Here is a 19,168-nt window from a genome sequence, read left to right on the forward strand (position 1 = left end):
TTACAAAGTATAACTTTGCAAACCTTATAACTAGAAAAAAAAAAAAGGCAGTTACATCCCTGAAAAGTTAGCCCTTTCTGATGCAAACTATTCACAGCAGAACAACAGGCAGCAAATAGCAGGCGAAGGTATCTGTAACCTCCTGAAAAAAATCCCATCAAAAATACTAGTAATAAAAGTACTTAACAGATTGGACCTAAAATCCATCCTAACACCAGTAAAACACCAGTCAGTTTGTTCTTACATGCCACTGAATCTCCTTTTTCCTCCACAATGGCCACTAGATATGTCCTAAGAAAAACAATTATGAAACATGTACTGCTTGACCATCAGATCTTGACATGGCTTGACCAAGGTATGTCACCATCAAATGTTACACTATCACTTAAAAAAAAAATTTAAAATTGCCTGCTTTGAGGACTACAAAAACCTAATGTTGCTGAATTCAAATTGTGAGTTTCAGCTAAGAAGATACGTTCTGAGCTACAATTAATTTGAGTATATAGAGTATCAATGTAAGGTCAGCCATACTTAACTGGAGCTTAGATCTGTGGAGCCAAGGTCTGCATTCTACATAATCTATGAAACACAATTAAAAGAAAAATAAATAAAAAGAAAATGTAATGCTAAAACTAGCTCCTAATTACTGGTTCTGTCCATCATTCATTGAAAGTAAAGTAAAAGAGAAAGATTTAAAACAAAAGAAGAGGAACATTTTATTAAGAATTTTATAAAATCCCATTTTCTCTTTTGGGTATTTTACTTAACATACTCTTTCCTCATCCCTTTTCCTCCCAACCTTGGCACAATTTTCAGGATCAAATGGTTCATAAAGCAGTGCATGTTTGGTGGTAAAGACTGCTTAACACTGAGAAACTAATCAAGAGACTAATAGATTCTGCTTCATTTCTCCAAGCTTTCCTACCCAACTTGCTTTGTGTATTTTAGTATGCTAGTAGAAACCTATGGATTATTATTAGCTGGATTGCACCACAAACTTTTTCAACCACAGAAGCACCTTATTTTTTGTAAAATTAATTACAAGAGGCATACTGTAAGAAATCTCATAGGACATACAAGGGAATCACAGAATATTCTGAGTCAGAAGGGACCAACAAGGATTAAGTCCAGCTCTTAAGGGAATGGCCCATACAGGGATCAAACCCACAACTTTGGCACTATTAGCACCATGCTCTAACCAGCAGAGCTAATCTCAGAGTTAAGAACTATCCAAAAGATATTTTTCTTTTTTAGTACCATTTGAGGTAAAAAAAGTTTTGATTAAAATAAACTGCAAAATTACAAGATGACAATTTCTTGTGCATTTCAAATATTTTCATATGGGTGACCTTCGGACAAACAGACAGATTGAAAATTACAAATATATACTCTATAAAAGTGCTTTTGTTATTGAGATTTTCTTCAGTCTGCTTAGTTTTCTTATTAATCAGTGTATCAGTACGCAAACTTCCATCAGAAATAAGTGTCATGTCATAATTGTTCAGTGATCTAAGCACTAATATTTTTAAATGCCAGTAACATTAATATGTATTTCAGATAGATAGCTACTGACAGCCATAACACAAATTGTCTTGAGATAATGATACAAAACTTATTACACAAGAGTTTTCCCTAAGAAATTACACAATGTTTGGGACTGTTCAAGAAAGAAGATCAAAGCAGTCACTTTCACGCTGTCTCAGTGTCCTATTAGAACAGCTGGGACCGATTCATCATTGGATGGGTGTAGCCCAAAACTGTGTATTCTATAGCCCTCCATGCCATTTCCCAGAAACTGTTGTCAGTAGAGGCCTGCAAGGTGCCCCCCCCCCCCATGCTCCTGTCCTCATGCCCTTTTGTGGAATTCCCTGACTGAGCACCCTCACACCCTTTTATGGAATTCCCCACTCTGAGGGAAGGATTGAGCATCCTTTTATGGAATTCCCCGCTCTGGGGTTGGGGCTAAGCATTGCTGCCTGAGCTGGAGAATATATAAACCTGGAGTTTCAGAACCTTTCCACCTCTCGTGGGATCCAGAGGAGGACTGCAGCTCACCGCTCTCAGCCAGACTGAGACCACCACCCTCAACTGAACTGCAATCACCACTTTGGCCGGACTGCAGCAGCTCTCCCACCAGCAGGTTTTTTTTTTTCCCCTCTCCCTTTGCTTTGGACTCGGGGGGGGGCCCAGGGAGCACGGTTTTGTTTGTGCCCTGGGGTGCCAGTTTGTACATTTGGGTTTTGTGGGTTGAGACCAATTGCTTGTCTGTGTAGTCGTGCTTATTGTATTATTTTATTAAATTATTATTCTGACTTGCAATCTCTCTTTTGAGTTGAGTTCATTTCCCCTGCTGGTTAACTTTTAAACCAGCACACTCAGGGATACTCATAAAAATAAATCTATAGTTTTGATTCAAAAGATCAAAATTTTACAAACTTCTGCCCCACTGAGGTACTTCTCTTTCTGGCAACAGACATTTAATTTAGGCAATGTGTCAATGGACTTCATTACACTTCATTATACAGTTTCAAGATAGGCTTTTAGAAGGTATGAAGGCATATCCCTCCCTCTCAAAAAGCCTAGAGTGTGTTAGAATGGCTTTATAAATTATATACCATACTATAAGTAAAGGTAGGACAAAGTCCTAGTTAGTAACTACCTACTGAAATACGACAGAAAGCTCACAACTGCAATTCACCCAAAGGCTGCAATTTTCTTATGCCATTGTTTGAACACACCACGGTAAAGTCTAATGGGAGGGAATAATCAGATGCATAATAACATAAGTCAGACAACAAACAGCTACTGCTTCTACCAAAGTTAATTAAATCACTGAAAATTCTGCTCATGTGTAATATTGAGAAAAAAACTTGTTCGAAATCTTTATTAAAGAACTGCATCCCTATGCCATAAGGCTGTTTACCTACTATGTTGTTTAAGTTTCCTCTTACCTCCAGTGTCACGTACACAGTGCTAATTGCTACTTTGATTTCTCCATCCGAAATCTCCTTGAGATCCTTCAGCATAACCTCCTCAATACTCACACCTGTTTGAGAAGAGACAGGAATTTCAATATATACAAATATCTACAGTTGACAGATGCATCAACACAAATTAAAAAGACAGCTTAGACCTTAATGTTGAGGCTTCTGTATTTCAGGACAATCCTATGAGAAAATTAGAACCAATATTAATATTTCAATGCTTAATGTTTGTAGAGGGATTTTTTTAAGAAAGGAAGAGATTTAAGGGAGGGGGCACAATAACAACGAAGATGAAGAACTAAGTCTTCTGCAACGCAGCTCATATTTTTCAAGTCAGCTTTACTCCAGTTGATGATGAACGTATAGACAGACCATTCCTATGGTCTAATACGAAATCAGTAATATAAAATACTTCTGGAATGAGCAATATATCGAAAAGCACCTGTGGAATACCATGGTGTTTACAAAATACTCAGAAGCAAAACATTTAAGATATTCTCTAAGCGCAAAGTCATTCAATCTTTCTAACCTTTTTCACGAAGAGATAACACCAGTAGGTTTTTCTTATGTACATCAAATCATTAACATACTGAGTAGATGTTAACGTACCATACAAACATTAACATCACAAACAATTGTATAAAATTGGAATTATTTCACATTGCAACTAGACATATTGATATGTTTAAGCATAATGTATTGAAAATCGAAGTAACTAAGTTTCCCTAATTGAAGATGTCTGCCTAAATGCTGCAAAGATTCTCAAAATAAACACATGTTATATAGAGGAACATAGACATATCAGACGATAAAAAACAGAGATATGATAGCGAAACGTCTATGTAAAGAATGCTGCTAGCCATGTACCCCACTGTATGGTGGCATTTAAAATGTCCATTGACTTTTAAAGCTTAGCAGCATAACATCCAAAATGTGTTTGCATGACTGATTTTTAAGAGGGAAAAAAAAATACCAACTTAAGCCTAAGAAATGACTCCTTTCATTACTGTTCCTGTACAGAGTCCAGCTACTGCATTCAGTCTAGTGACAAGATGAACATAAACTTATCTGTCATTTAAAAAATACTTGTACATAACTTATAGACTTTCTGATGGGCTGCAACCTACTCGTTCTCAAATAACAAATGAATTCGTGAATTCAGGCCACCGAATCATTCTTTCTGCATGAAACGGAGAACTTTGTTTTGCTGAAATGTCCTAATACTGCTTCAAATAACAGGTAGATGAGGTAAAATATTCAGCAGAGTTTACAACCTTCAAAGGACTTCAGAAACTCAGCAACACCTTAATAATACAAATGTCACATGAATAAATGCAGCGTTAAATATGTACCTTGTAATATACAGAGAACAGCAGCTATGAGATAAAAACAGGGCATGACAGTGCCCACCTTATGCAGCATATATAAATTACTGGCAACTGATACCATGCAGACTAAACCGATTCTATCTACTTTGCATTTGATATTAGGAAAACTACATGAGCCAAGTACTGAAGCATCTTCCTAGGCAACTGGCAGAACTAAGAACAGAACTCCATAAAAGCCACTTTCACTGTGTCTCTCCAATCTAGACTCTGTTCAGTTAATTTCTGAACTGTGATTACTTGACTGGAAGAACTTCAGGGAACTGTGTGAAGATTTATTGCCCCGAACTAAACTAGCTTGCAACCTCACTGAAAGAAAGGGCAAAGGAAGAAGCACTTCAAAGTCTGTTACGTACCAGATAGGGTAGCCATCTCAGGCTGATGGTCTGAATTCCTGACTGATTTCTGCAGATGGGTGAACAGAGAATGGTAAAAAAAGACCTTGTGTCTGCATGAACCCTGTGCATACCTGACATACCTAAGAAAGAAACACCTCACTAATTTAATACTTGCTCTTTGGTAACAACTTGGTAGCAAATGCCAGTAAAAAAATTTAAGAGTTCTTGCAACAATTGTCTTCCAGCTTTTAGAGCATCCCCTCAAAAGCCTGCTACAAAATTTTGGGTTCAAACATTCCCACTTTTGATCACTAAATATTTTAATTTGATATTTCTACAAGAAGAAAAGAAAAGAATTGCAATTTTCCCACTGCTTCCTTAATCTTAGTCTGGTGTCAAATTCACTTCCTCTATACACAGTCCTTGGTAAAACTCGGAAGGATCTTAGAATAAAATCCACTTCCACACCATGTAGGCAGTTTCAGCACAATTTCTGCATGTGGGTTGACGCATTAATTAATGATAACTTTATCTGTAAAAGCAACATAAGATTATTTATGAGTTTAGTAGTTCCTCAACAGACATCACAATTTCATGATTCAGAATGTAAGCAACTTAATTTAAAATTAAATATAACACATTTAACTGTCACTGAAGATAGCACGCTGCAACTATTTTCACCACACACACTAAGACAATATTCTGACACAGTTACATAAATATATTTGTAACAGGTCTGAAAAATGGAAGCAAGTTGCATTACCTTGTGCATTAAACTGAGTCTCCTGAAGTACAGAGATAATTTCCTCTCGTGGGGGAAGATCTGGAAACTTTTCCTCTAGGATTGACAGCACTTTCTCCTGCTGCTCTGTGATACTGTCAGCTTCCAAAGACATGCACTTGAAAAGAATGCTTCCTGAAATATTGAAAGAAAAAAATCAATGCTTCCTGTAAATATCAAAGAGGTACTACAGAATCAAGAATGTTTACTGTATTGCTATCCAAGCCCCTTCTTTCTCGGAGGTTGTTTCCACTGATTTGTTCACTGAATTAGATATTGAACTCACACAGAAACATCCTCCTAACATGAAAGTTCTAAAATCTGAACTGGGTGCCTTTTCAGTGCCTATGGTAGAGCTAACTGGCTGGTCTCAGTGCTGCCACAGTGTGCAGCATGCTTCTGTACACCTACAGTTCTGCAGCATGCCAGCAGCAAGTGGCGGGACACCAGGGTTTATCCCTCTCTCTAAGCATTAGACCAAGTTCTGGTATACTTTGAAACAGTAAATCCACATTGCCAGTCTTTCTTCTACAGACATGTCAATTAACTGCTATAATGGACAAAAGGAAAGAAATACTTTACTGTGAGGGTGGTGAGATAATGGAACAGGTTGCCCAGAGAAGTGGGTACGATACCGCTGGAAGTTTTCAAGACCAAATTGGATGGGGCTTTGAGCAACCTCATCTAGTAGAAGGTGTCTCTGCCCATGGCAGAGGAATGAAACTAAGTGATCTTTAAGATCCCTTCCAACCCAAACCATTCTATGATTTTAATTCCATGAACATAGCAAAGAAACACCTATTCAGTCAATCAAAATGATGCACTCAAAATTTAAAAGAAATATAATCCAATAAATAACTTCAACTCTTAAAATACAGAGGTGAGAGTAATGTCTTTTCAGACAACTACATACTGCACATATTCCACCCTGAATGTAAAACAGTCCTGGTTGTTTAGGGTATAAAGTCACCCTTTCATTCCCTGGAGATTGAGATCCCATTTGTTAATATACCCAAAGATATGTTCACTTCCAATTACTCACGGTAGATTAAGGATAATAAAATCTTATACTTCAGCATTGAAATTATTTATTACTCTACTGTGCATAGGGATTTCAAACAAGTGTATGATTGCATTGTATTGTGTTGGGTCAATGAGCAAATCAGTACAATAACATAAGATAGTTACTATAAACCGAAGTGTTTAGTCTTTAGCACAGAGTGAAGCAAGTAAAAGAAAGCCCTGGACACAGCCATCCTCAATCTCACTAGATGGACTAGGACCCAAACATCTAGTATGTATCAATTTTTCTCCTATATTGTTATCACATAAAAAAAAAAAGCATTTCTTCAAAATTCACAAAACACGTGCAATTTTGCAATGCTAAGTAAACACCTCCTTATTAGACACAACCTGTGTGAATTAAATAATAAATAATGCTTAACAAGACAAAAACTGTTCCCTGTCAGATATTAGTTTCTGGAAATTAAAATACACGAAGTTCCTTTCTGTGCTTCTGTTAGAGATATTTTAACTGCCAATAATCTTTCAATTTGCAGCAGCTATTTCTTCATGCCAGTCCTACAATCACTTTAAGACAATGCTCCTGCTCTATTTGATAGTATTAAATATATTAAATAAATACAGACTGCATGAAAATCATGTATACTGACTAACATTGACATTTGTAGATTTAGGTACACAAAATATGGCTCCATAGCAAGCAGATTTCAGATTTCTACAGGTAAATAACTGATGTATAAAGGACTCAGGATATCTATACCCATTAGCAAAGCCTATTTTTCCTTCCATAGGAAGAAAGTTTCTCAATCAGCAGCCTCCAAGATAATTCATCTAAAAATACCCCTTTGTCATTCAACCTCTAACCAGGTAACAGTGTCTGTGCTACATATACATGCTTGAAACATATAGCTGTCCATACCTTGAGAAGGGTGGTGACCAGAATGAGTTATACACCCCATAGCACACTCCCAATCAGCACAGAGCTGCACCTCGATAAATGGCAGCTCAGTGACCAGGCTGCATGAATTATTTTAGCAACAACAAATTTCTGCTTTTTCAGCACTCCTTTTATCCTCCTCCAGGAGCAGAAAGGGAAATTGCTCATGCACACACAAAGGAAATGGAGACTCCAGAAGAAAGTACTGGATCTACAATGCATGCTCAAATTTATCATACAATTACCTACTGGAGAGAGACTGCAGCATACCCCACACAGCCCTCCAGCAGCACTAGGATGAGTTAGGCAATCTATCCATTTGCACAGATCCTCAGATATGCAGTATGTAAAACTTCTATCACAGCTGTGTGTGCTCCAGGGAACAGAGTATTTGGGTAAGACCAAGAAGATAAGATCTTATTACAAACACACAGGAAAAAGCAGTAGAACAAGAGATGTGAGTTGTATATCCAACCAAGCTCAACATTTTGGAAGTCAACATGATGTGAGCTTGACTCACCGTAGGCAGAGGGCTGAGAGAGTTTTTTAAAAGACTGTTTTTCTCACTTGTCATAGCAATACTGTAGTGTTTGCAATTGCTAACTTCTCTAATAGGATGAAATCAAGAAAAGGATCCTTCTCATATTACCAGGTGTCCGCAAGCCCTAAGATGAACATTTACTCATCTTTTAATACTATGATCATTCTTTAATACTATGCTCATCAGCAGGAAAGAAAGGCACATCTCTCAACATTCCTGTGAGGGCTAAGATTCCAGGTAGTTTAGAAAAACAGTTCACTTAAGGTACTTTTGACCAAAGGTCAGTAGTCTGTTTCCTCATGTGCTGTCTTGGAAGTAACTGCTGTAAAAGCAATACGCGGTCTCAGAAATCTCCTGCAGATTTTACTGAGTGCTTGTGCAACTCCCCCAGGGTTTCTGAAAGCATAATGGAGGCTGCTGTTTGCTGACAACCACAGAAAAAATATATAATAGGCAATACAAGATTCAATATTATTTCTTGTGTACCTCACACCACTCTACATATATTTTTTTCCAAAGAAGAGGCCACTAGAAAACAGGTTAAGGCTCTTAAAAAAATGTGCCTTCTGTTCTTTTTTTGCAAAGTGGTTTGGAAGTGAAGCATTAGTTTTGCCAAAAGCAATTGCTGTGCATTAATATTAAACATGATCTAATGAAAGCAGAAGTCGTTTTGGGAGACCATTACGAAAAGCACAAGCATCTCCTGAATTATAAGTTTATGGCTGAGAGAAACAGCACAATGAAAATATAGGCATTTCTCCTGTCAAGGAAATATAAAGGACAGAGAAAAGAGGAAAACCAATAGTCCCTCATAGAAAGTAAACTTCAACACACAGCACTCCCTCACAGCCTCCAAACTGTAAACAGATCCAAGAAAGCAATCTGCATTGTAATTAACATGAAAAGCCATGAAGCTGCAACACAATGTAATATGGAGGAAGAGAGTAGGAGTACTGTCTCCAAGAAAGCTGCTTCCACACATTAAAAAGAAAGGTATCTGTCCAAGTAAGTGCAGTGTTTGGTGCAGTTAAAAATGATCCTTTCTTTCTGGCCTATATACTAAGGATGCATCAATCCAGGAAGATGTGAATCATCTGATCAATGTACAACACAGAAAAAAAATATTGGCATAATTCCTAGAGTCCTTAAAAGGACATTTCTTAACATTTGTCTGGGTGGCTAGAATAACGAACTAATCTTCTCTAATAAAAGTCAGACTGCCCCAACAGGGTATGAAAAGACCTCAACTATGCAACTAGCAAAAGCAGATACACATAAAAAGATTGCTGATGCTCTTGCTGTAAATCTGTCTGTATTTACATGTTGCAGTTTGCACCTTGTGGCATCCTTCAAGGCCTTATACAAATAAACATAAGGAGGTATTTTTGAGAGTACACTGACCCAAGCTACTTGACAGTGAGTGCTTGGAATCACATCCTTGCCAGCTGGCTGCAGCAGACAATGTAATGATTCAGCAGTTTAATGGATCTGAGTTTGGCAACAGTCCCCTTCTAAACATCTCTGGAGAAATAAAATAATACAGGCCCAAGACTCTGGCAGGTTCTATAATTGTTTGCTTCTGGGCACAAATCCAGGAACAGCACAAGCTCTAACTTAAGGCAGCTATGGCTATACAACACTGACTCTCTAAGCAGGCTCTAATCAAAGCCCAAAGGTAGAATTAACTTATATCATGCCTGATGGGGAGACAAAGATACCAGAAAAGCACTCACCTGAAAAAAAATCCTTAAATATTAAAATGCCTAAATCAATAATGCTCGGTTTCACACGAAAAGTCTTTCCTCTTGACTTTTTTTTTTTTTTAACACAGACAAGCAGGTGAAGCTTGTTCAAAGTTGAAATGTGGCAGGTTATAAACATCTGCCCTTGTTACTGAAATTTAAAAGTTGCCAACAGACTTTGAGAAAAAAGAAGTTTGGAAAAGAGGCAGTAAGTGGAGCTGTCATGGTCACTACACGATAATTCCTAAAATTTTAGATACTTCTATTGTCTTACTCCCTGGAAAGCCAGAAAATGAAAGAGGACTTCCCAGCATCTCTCAGCCATTTTACAAAAATAAAATCCTAATCCTTAGCAATCTGACTTCTACTTTGGCCTTCTCTTCTGAACTTTGCCCAAAATTTAGACATACTAACTACATACAGATCTACATTGGAAGTAACATAATGAAGCGTGAAAAACACAGTAGAGCCTTTTCACTGCCTCTATGCCTCTGAAGTGCCCCCAAAGAGAGGGGACATCCTGAGAGCCTCTACATACTCAGTAGTGAGAATGAAACAGCCACCCCTCCTTCCAGACCATGGTATTTGGTCCCTTTATTTCCTGGGCTTACAGGTAAAATGAATTTCAGAAGCTATACCTTATGATAAAAGGCCATAATACACACAGAGAAACACAAAATCTAGATATTGTAGGCTGTATTTGATATTTTATTTTCAGACTGCTTGTAATTTGATCTGCTATCTACATACATTTATGTCTATGATTTATATTTTTTTATGAATCTTACCAAAACCAGTAATGGGATTCGTTGCCTTTTCTGAACTTGGTATGGAAGATTCTTAAGCACCAAAACCTTTTTCTATTTTAAGAGACCCACAAGAGGACTTGCTGCATCGCTGGGAGAAGTAGAAAAGCATCAATCACAAGTGCAGCTGTGTTGTGTTCTCTAGGCTTTGCCAGTCACTTCTCATACTATGCAAAAGAAGGTGCGGAGGGACTTCTGTGTCCAATAAGTTCCCCAAACACAATAATGAAAATGTAGTTCCTAGTTGTTAAAAAAACAATTAGCTACTATCTCCCTCCAAACTTGAAGGGCACAAACACAAACACTAATAAAAGCACTTCATTTTAATTTGGATACAGATTAGAGACACAAAACATGTGGACATTTACATCCACTTATAGTACTTGATCATGTTCTTGAACATTATTCAGAGCACTCCCTCCTGACTCCTTCAACCAACAAACAAGTATCCTGAGATTCCCCCAATGCCTTTTTTTTTTGGTTCTGCCTCCAAAATCAATTATTATGCTTGGTCCTTTGTCTAGATTCCTGGGGAGCTACTCACAGAAATTTGGAGATTACAAAAATATTTCAAGGTAGGTTTACTAAAGTTTGTTAGCATTGAAAGATACTATAAAAGCAGGCTAAATGCTGTGTTACTGTTAATGCTTATTCTATAGAACATTAAAAAAATAAATTAACTTTTGCAATTTCTCATAACATGCTCATTACATTATTTATCACAGTGATTACACTACAATGACAAGCCAAGATTGCAGTAGCTTCTGAAATCAAAGTGTAGACAAGTTTTCATAACCCTCATTAAACATGCCCACACTAATTTCTTAAAGGGCATTTAACAGTTGCACATCAATCAAAACCTAAAACTACAAAATTTATTAAACACTATTAAAATTCAGTAAATAACTTAAAACCAGTCATCAGTTCTTTTCAACCCTGTTTTTATTTTCAACTGAAGAGTTCTGATGCAGCAAACAAACTGAGAAAATTAACAAAAACAATGAACTATGAAGACAGAGCAGAAAATACTTCTGCTCGCCTCCTCTTTCTACTCTACTGTGCATACAATAAAAGAGAAAGGGAAAGCACAACAAAGATTTGGTAACAGTGGTTTTAAACAGTGGAAGTTTTGCATCATACCATTAAAAATTATTCTATTAAAAAGTACCACCATTGGGAGGGAGAAGCTTTAACGTGTAAATATTAGATTCCAATTCATATTGTTGTCCACAATGCCCCTGGAATCAACGAACTGCACAGCTTTTCCAGCTACCCAGCTGGTGTGTCGACAGCTCCATCTAATATTCTTGTCTAGTGATACAGCAAAGACCTCTCATGCCTATTTTTAAATGCACATTTTTAATATTCAATATAATGTTACTCTTTAACAAACTCTTTACTCCCTGCTTCTTTTATGAAGCTTCCCGTGGTCTTTAAAGGGATTGTTAACCAAAGAATGGATCACACTCTTTCTGCATGAGCAGATTCAGAAACACTCCATTAAACCTTTCAGTATTTAATATAAAGAGTAATCTCTCACCTCTGAGGAGATAAGCCAGTTGCTGAGTGATTAACTCTGGTGCCTTTTGAAGAATCTCTTTTACGACTAAAGAGGAAGAACACGCTTGTAACTCCAGGCTCCTGTCACATTGCTCATCTGGATTGATGACTTTGACAACAGCTGATTCCAAACTTTTATCGTCACTATCAAGCAAATTTAAAAGTTATATATATTTATCTTTCTAGCTGTTTAGACAATCCAGTAAAAAGAGTGAAACTTTTTTCTTAAATTCGGGACTAAAACACTATTCCTATTGCTACTTGAAGTCTGCTATAAAGCTAAAGAATGTCACAAGGCAGAGTTCTTTTATTGCTTGATACATTCATCATCATCATCATCATGGCTAGGCTTCACGAATGAAGACTTAGGAAGGGCTCTATCCATGTTTGTTGCAAGCACATTGGTGGCTAAAAAGGCCAATATGAGATAGACATGTCCAGTTGTAGCTTGATACATTACTAAGACTCAAATGTTTACATTTCCTTCATCAAAATCTATAAAAATTAATAATTTAAAAAAAAAATTCTACATGTGCTGAAAATATCCCTCTTTATACAGAGAAGATCTTGCATTTTCTCCATTGAATATTTTGAAAACCTACAAAAATACTTACAGTATTTTTTTTGCATTTAGACACTTTACATTTCTGTTTACAATAGCAGTAACAAAGCCAAAGTAAGTTTAATAATAAAATGCTAATCATAATTCTTTAGAAAATAGAAACACAGAAAGAAATAGTAATAAACAAAAAGCAAATATTACAAACACTTTTTACTGTGAGAAGTGAATGATGCACCGAACTGATGGCTGGTAAAGAATCAACAGCTGTAAGATTTACATTATTTCTCTCTTCAGATTTCTCCTACTTTTATTCTTATCCACAAACCTCTCAGAATAGGATGGGGCCATATCACAACAGGGTGTTACTCATCTTCAATGAAGTTCTAAAGGGAGTTGGAAGTAAAAAGAATTCTTCACTCTGGGCAAGACAGGCAGACCATTTTACAAAGGCTTTCTATAGAAGATTCACTATGGACTTGTAAATAGTCCCTCTTAAGAATAGGTATACAGACTATGGTCTCCCACAGAGCAACTCTGAGCCTCTGGCACTGATGACATTTTGAAAAAAATCTCTTAGTTGGTAAGGACTACAACAATCCATCAGCCATCTTAACAGCACATATGGAAGTGTCTGGGCACCTCCAAATCAAAAGAAGAGTTTTAAAGCTAAAATAGCTAAGAAGTGGGAAAAAAACTCTGATCTCTTATTTAATGGTCACATGAAACTTCCAGACTATCTGAACTAAATTAAAAAATCTAATCTAGGCTGTGTGAAAATACAAGATTCTTAAAAATGGAAGTTCCATTAGAAGTGATTGAAATACGACTATTCAGCTTCTCACATTCATTGAATCTAAGGAGAGACAAAATATATCTTAACTTCCTTAGTATATCAATATTAATAGCAGAATATCAATATTACAGCAATATAAATATTGCTGTAGAAAAAATGTAATTTTTAAAACAGCTCAAACTCATGTAAGCCATTTTATTGTACATAAACCACAATACCTTGTCAGCATGTTGCTGTTTACAAGTGTTAAAGACAACTTCCCTTCAGCATTCAGCTGGTGCAAATTGATTTCATCTCGGAAGATATGGAATGACTCTGGGATATTCAGCTCTTCCAGTATAAATTGTGTCTCAGTGAAATAGCTAAAGTCTCTTCTTGGTATGTTCAATACAGGTAAGCAAAGAACGTCAGGAGGACTGACCTGTAACACAGGTGCACATTTGTCAGAATTGCATAAAATAAGACCCATTTTTTAATAGGAAGATATTTTAACTGAGTGACTAATTAGAAACAGCCTGGATTTTCTGTTTGAGTTTTTCTTCCCCCTTGTACTTAATTTAAAAAAAAAAAAATTGCCTTTTCTTTTTTGTTCATCTGCTTCTGTTTGCCTCCTACAGAGTAAGTGGGAAAGCCAGAAGAGAGAAAGTTTAAAGAATGAAGTTCAGGGGTGATTTTTTGCTGCTATTCAATAAGCCACCTAACTGCTATTCAATAAGCCATTTCTTTGTATGGAGGAAAACGTAGATTATTTATATTTTAAAAACTCACCTCTAATAATAACAAAATCATTGTTCAGGATAAAATGGTTTTACAGTAAGTTTTAATTGACTTAACAACAAGATGTCAGTAACCACCTGGAACAAGTGAATTAAGACCAGGCAGTCCAATTTTTCCGTTACCTTGTCCAGAAAGTAGGCATAGGCCAGGGTAGAAATGAGTGAATCCAAATCACAGGGTTTATTCCCAAGAACAACATGGACTTTTTCCAGGTGTTTGCTCCTTTTCTGTAACAAATTACGAGACAATTGCAATGAGTGACAATGAGAAAAAAAAAGCCAAATCACCAAGACATTCAAACACAAGTTAAGTATCAGGTGTTGTTTTCAGTTGGAGCACTTTTCAGCACTGGATGAAGGAAAAGACTTACTGTGGGATCAGACATTCCTTGCTTTCACAGCTCCCAAGAAAGCAAAGAACTCTTAAGTTTCGTAAGAGACCAAACTTTAGAACCCAAATGAGGTCCGACCTGACAGAAGTCCCTTTCACAGCAAAGTAACAGATAAGCAGCAGCTTCAACGTACATGTGTAAAAGCTTTTCAAAACACCTCACAAATCTAGTAAGAAAAGCAGTCCTAAAGAACATGGAAACACACACAGTAAAACACATGCATACAATATGTAGCAAGTCATACTTTTATTTTTACCTTTTCTTCTTTACTCAGCTGAAATCAGTAAACAGACAAAGTAACTGGCTTTCACCCTGAATCTTCAGAAGCTAAACACAGCTGAAGTACCATGGGTTTTGAGTTGTTCTCACTAGCAAAGGGAACTGAGTCTGTTCTGCACTTAATAAAATCAGGAGCCTTCCAAACAAGAGAAAAAGACAGACCTACTGTGTGAAAGCAAAATATATCAGGGAAGTTTCTACCTTTTCATAATTGCACATGCAAAATATCAGGTGACAATATTCTCTTGTGCACACCATTAATGTCAAGCTAGCTGCACGGAAACATTACAGTTTATTTTCTTTCAATGAGCTATGCTTTTTAATTGGAGAAATATACCTGACTAAGCTAAGGGAGATGTTTCAGAACCAAATACATGCAACTAAATATTTTTGTTGTTGGCATTTACAGACTGATGTACTTTTTGCTATCTTGAATTAGGATTCTGGACAGCAAAAAAGACTTCAATCTTCCAACAGAAACACATAATTGTTTTATTTTCCTCAATAATTATAAATGTGCATTTTTTTTTTAAACTAACCTTTTTTCTTTGTGTCTAGTCTAGCTCTACCTGGATATAAGGAATTAATTTAGTTCTCTTTCCCTTTATGGAAAGCAGCCATCAAAAACTATCTTTGGGTAATAAAACCAGGACGTATTTTCTTCATTCCCTGCGTGTTGGAAAAGACAGTCAGCTTTCTGAAGAATACAATGACTGGAACAGGTATGTTCATTTACACTCTAAGTCTTCACTAGCAACAAACTGTCTCCATTTTCCTCTTTTCAATATAATTTTTGTAATATATTCTTCTGCAGCATACATCTCTGATTGACCTGCCACCCTAAAGGATGAAAATAAATTTCATGAGCTCATCCTTTTTTCAGTATTTTTTCAGTGAATAGAAGTCTTTTTCTTCAGGCTCATATTAACTGCATAGTAAATGACTCAGCTCTAAAAAAGAGGGAAATTGAATGAACTGACAAATTGGCTATTAAATCTACAAAGTTACCCACCTCTAAGAATCCAGTGCAAACAATAATTCTAAAAACTTTCAAAAATTTGCTATTCTATCTCTACATATTCAGTACCTATAAAATTAATTGCCTCCGATTGCTCAGATTCCACAAAACACTATCCCATGTTGAACTAGCAACAGTCATATGTGTTTGTGATGAACACCAGACATATTCATGTCATCAGGTACATGAGTATTTTCTCTTGAAAAATGAAGACATTTTTAAATCTGCACACTTGTTTTTACAACTCACATATTAGCTGTAGTCTCATTATGCAGTTATATTGCAGTCCTAAAATCTGTAGAAAATCATGTAGGAGAACTACCGAAGATGGAAAATTGTCTTTGTCTTAAAAGTCGTTTAAAAGAAAAAGAACAATTCACATTCCAAAAAAAACCACCAAAACCCCAAACAAATAACCCAGCATCTTTTACTCATTTGTATGTATTGGTATGCCTCACGCTCTTTATTGCCTCTTCAGGAATGGGGACAGAATAATTACACAAATATTGAAGAATTCTAAGGCTGAAAGTTTCTCATTCCTACACTTAACTTCTGAGGAAATGACAAAAGCAGGACAATAAGGAGCAGAATACAAAGAGTATAGAGTGGAGCATGAAGGATCTGGAGACCATCTCTTTGTAATCCAAACAGGTTAACTAGCCATCTGAGGACTGATTTTTTTACTCCAGCACACTGGAATTTCATCAAAACATATGAATCAGGACTGTGGAAGGACAGGCTATGGCCTTAGACTCTTCTCAAGAGCTTAATAAGAACTCTGAGATGGAACTTACTAAACTGAGATTTTAATATGACAGACTAACAGTGAGAGGGTGTATTTCCTGGTCAGGCTGTTAACATACTATCACTCCAAACAAGTGCTTTGTTCTTCCAGAATATTTTAGCCTAAGACAAAATATGCATTAGCTACTGTTGAAGCAGCGGGAATGAAAAATAAATTTCTGAAGGCTTTCAGTGGTTTCTGTTGCACACTGCCTTTCTCTGGTCACTCCTGAGAGAATATATTTTTGTTTCATCCACTTCAACTGGTTGTTTTAATGACTGTACCTCTCCCTAAGTAAGAATCTGTACATTTGCACAAAATTACTTTGTTTCAGTCACTAATTTCTCATTTTTGATTTTTTGCACAGTGATTTTGCTATGGGGTTTTTCTAATAAAATATGAAAGCTATTCTATTAATGTTAAAATACAAAGTCAGCCTGTAGGTTTAGTAAGAAATTCACATTTCTATTTTGCAGATTTCAAGACCAAAATCAGCCAGAACAAACAGCAAAGAGAGTCTCACATCCTGATGTGTCTCACATCCTGATGATGTAAGACATGCTGATGAGAGAAAAAAGTGATAGTTAACATCTTGTTTCACCAGTCTGAAGAATTTTCTTCATTACAAGAAATGTAATTTTTGAAGGCATGCCTTCCAGTATCAAATCACCTATAACCAAACTTATTACTAATGATAAAGTAAAATAATATTTTAAGAATTGTAGAATAGGTTTGGTCAGCTAATTGTTCTTGTAGTTCTGGAAACTCATAAAGGGAACAAAACATTACAAAGACAACCTAAAGTGCCACTCAATTATTACTAGAAAGCACAAGATTATGTTTGTTACTATAACTGAAACCCTCCATTTTCTGAACAAATATTCTTATCCACATAAATAATCTCTTCTCCCAAAGACAAGTCTGATTTTATGATCCTTGTGGGTCCTTTCCAAATTCTATGATTCTATGATACCTTCCTAAAAAACTGTATAAATATGATATAGATAGAAACAGACCAGACCTGCAGACAATCTGCACCAACCACATTTAGAAGTCTCATCCTAGCAAGTCTCATTAGCGGCAAAGTTAACAGGAAGGTTAGAACTATTGGGCTAAGCAGCAACTCCCATGAGCACACAGATGCAAGTCCACCCACACATCAGCAGCTATGGTCTGAGAGCCACCACATGCAAAACTGACCAGCTAAAGACATCTCTATAGGGAAGCAACTAAACAGGTACTTGCTATCTCTGACACAGCTCAGTATATTAATACTGAATTATTTATCTTATTCCCCAGTGATAACCACCAAAACAGCTCAGTTACACAAAACCCACACCAACCAATTCGTATGGACAATACTTTCTACTCCAAGCATCTTTATTATTTGAACTGTGGTTTTATCTGTTGCCAGAATCATTGGCAATATATTTCAATATATTTATATTTTAATAGATTACTCAAGACAGCATCTCCCTCATTCTATTTTAACACAGGAAACATTCTTGTACCAACAATACAGATGCTCAATCTGAAATCTGTGCATCCAGTAAAAGATAACTCTGCCAAACTGCAGAATGCTACTGCAAACATTCATCTTAGCATAAGCCATCCTAGGCCTATGAAAGCAACATTTTTAACCCTCAATCTGATTTGTAGCATCTTAGAAGTTGTAGAAGTCAGTACCTTCAGCATGACATCACTTCCTCAGATAACCATTACTGGCAAAAAGGCATCACTATCCATAGGCAAAAATCATGAAATACTCTTTCAGGAACCACCAGGTCTTGTTGTCTGTAACCACAATGCGGCTTACTACAACTTTTAAAGTAATCAAAAGCTAGCAAAAAGGAGAGCACTGATAGATGTGGATTTATGTTATGAGGAATAACTGAATAAATTGTTATAAAACTATTTACATATAAATTTTTAAATTATATTTTAAAATCAATGGAGCCCTCAGAACCTTTGTTTTCATCTTTCAAGGCTTATATCTGAACTTATCCTTAATAATATAAACAAAACACTGCACAAAATAAGTGTTCCTTGCGACATACTGCCTTTTTTTGTATATTTGGAACAAACATATGCTATCCCTCAATTCCCACCTCAGATAAAGGTTTTCAAAGAGCATATAAAAGAAATGGCACTCTAGCTCAGGTGACTCCCTCAGCTCTGACACACTCATATGGGAAGTCTCCCCTGTTAATTTGGTACCACCTCTTCTGAGGCTGGGGAAACTGTCTCCTCAGATTCTATGGCTGCTTGTGGTTCAGGAACGAACAGGAATCCAGCCTGAGCTACTGTCTGTCATTGTGACTTGATTTCTTATCTATTTTTTCTAGAAGAACAAGGCCCAAGGTAAGCCTTCCACTGACAGTCCTCATATGCTGTTTTAAAGATCTTAGAATCACAGAATGGTCTGCGTTGGAAGGGACCTTCAAGATCATCTAGCTTCAACATCCCA

The 19,168-nt window shown here is 36.5% G+C and overlaps 1 protein-coding gene across 6 annotated transcripts in view; it reads right to left on the bottom strand.

Annotated features, from left to right (window-relative positions):
* Window positions 1-19,168, bottom strand: part of PRUNE2 (prune homolog 2 with BCH domain) — a 148,803-nt gene that overhangs the window by 95,991 nt on the left and 33,644 nt on the right. For all 6 annotated transcript variants that reach the window (XM_027634605.1, XM_027634607.1, XM_027634606.1 and 3 more), the window contains exons 2-6: window positions 14,352-14,456; window positions 13,671-13,873; window positions 12,078-12,241; window positions 5,471-5,623; window positions 2,952-3,046 (exon numbers count right to left, since the gene is read on the bottom strand). In XM_027634605.1, the coding sequence (XP_027490406.1) occupies window positions 2,952-3,046; window positions 5,471-5,623; window positions 12,078-12,241; window positions 13,671-13,873; window positions 14,352-14,456 (720 nt within the window). The remainder of the gene's footprint in view (window positions 1-2,951; window positions 3,047-5,470; window positions 5,624-12,077; window positions 12,242-13,670; window positions 13,874-14,351; window positions 14,457-19,168) is intronic.

This window comes from Corapipo altera, unplaced genomic scaffold, assembly GCF_003945725.1.
Source record: "Corapipo altera isolate COAL_440 unplaced genomic scaffold, ASM394572v1 61411, whole genome shotgun sequence".
NCBI classification, from domain to species: Eukaryota; Metazoa; Chordata; class Aves; order Passeriformes; family Pipridae; genus Corapipo; species Corapipo altera.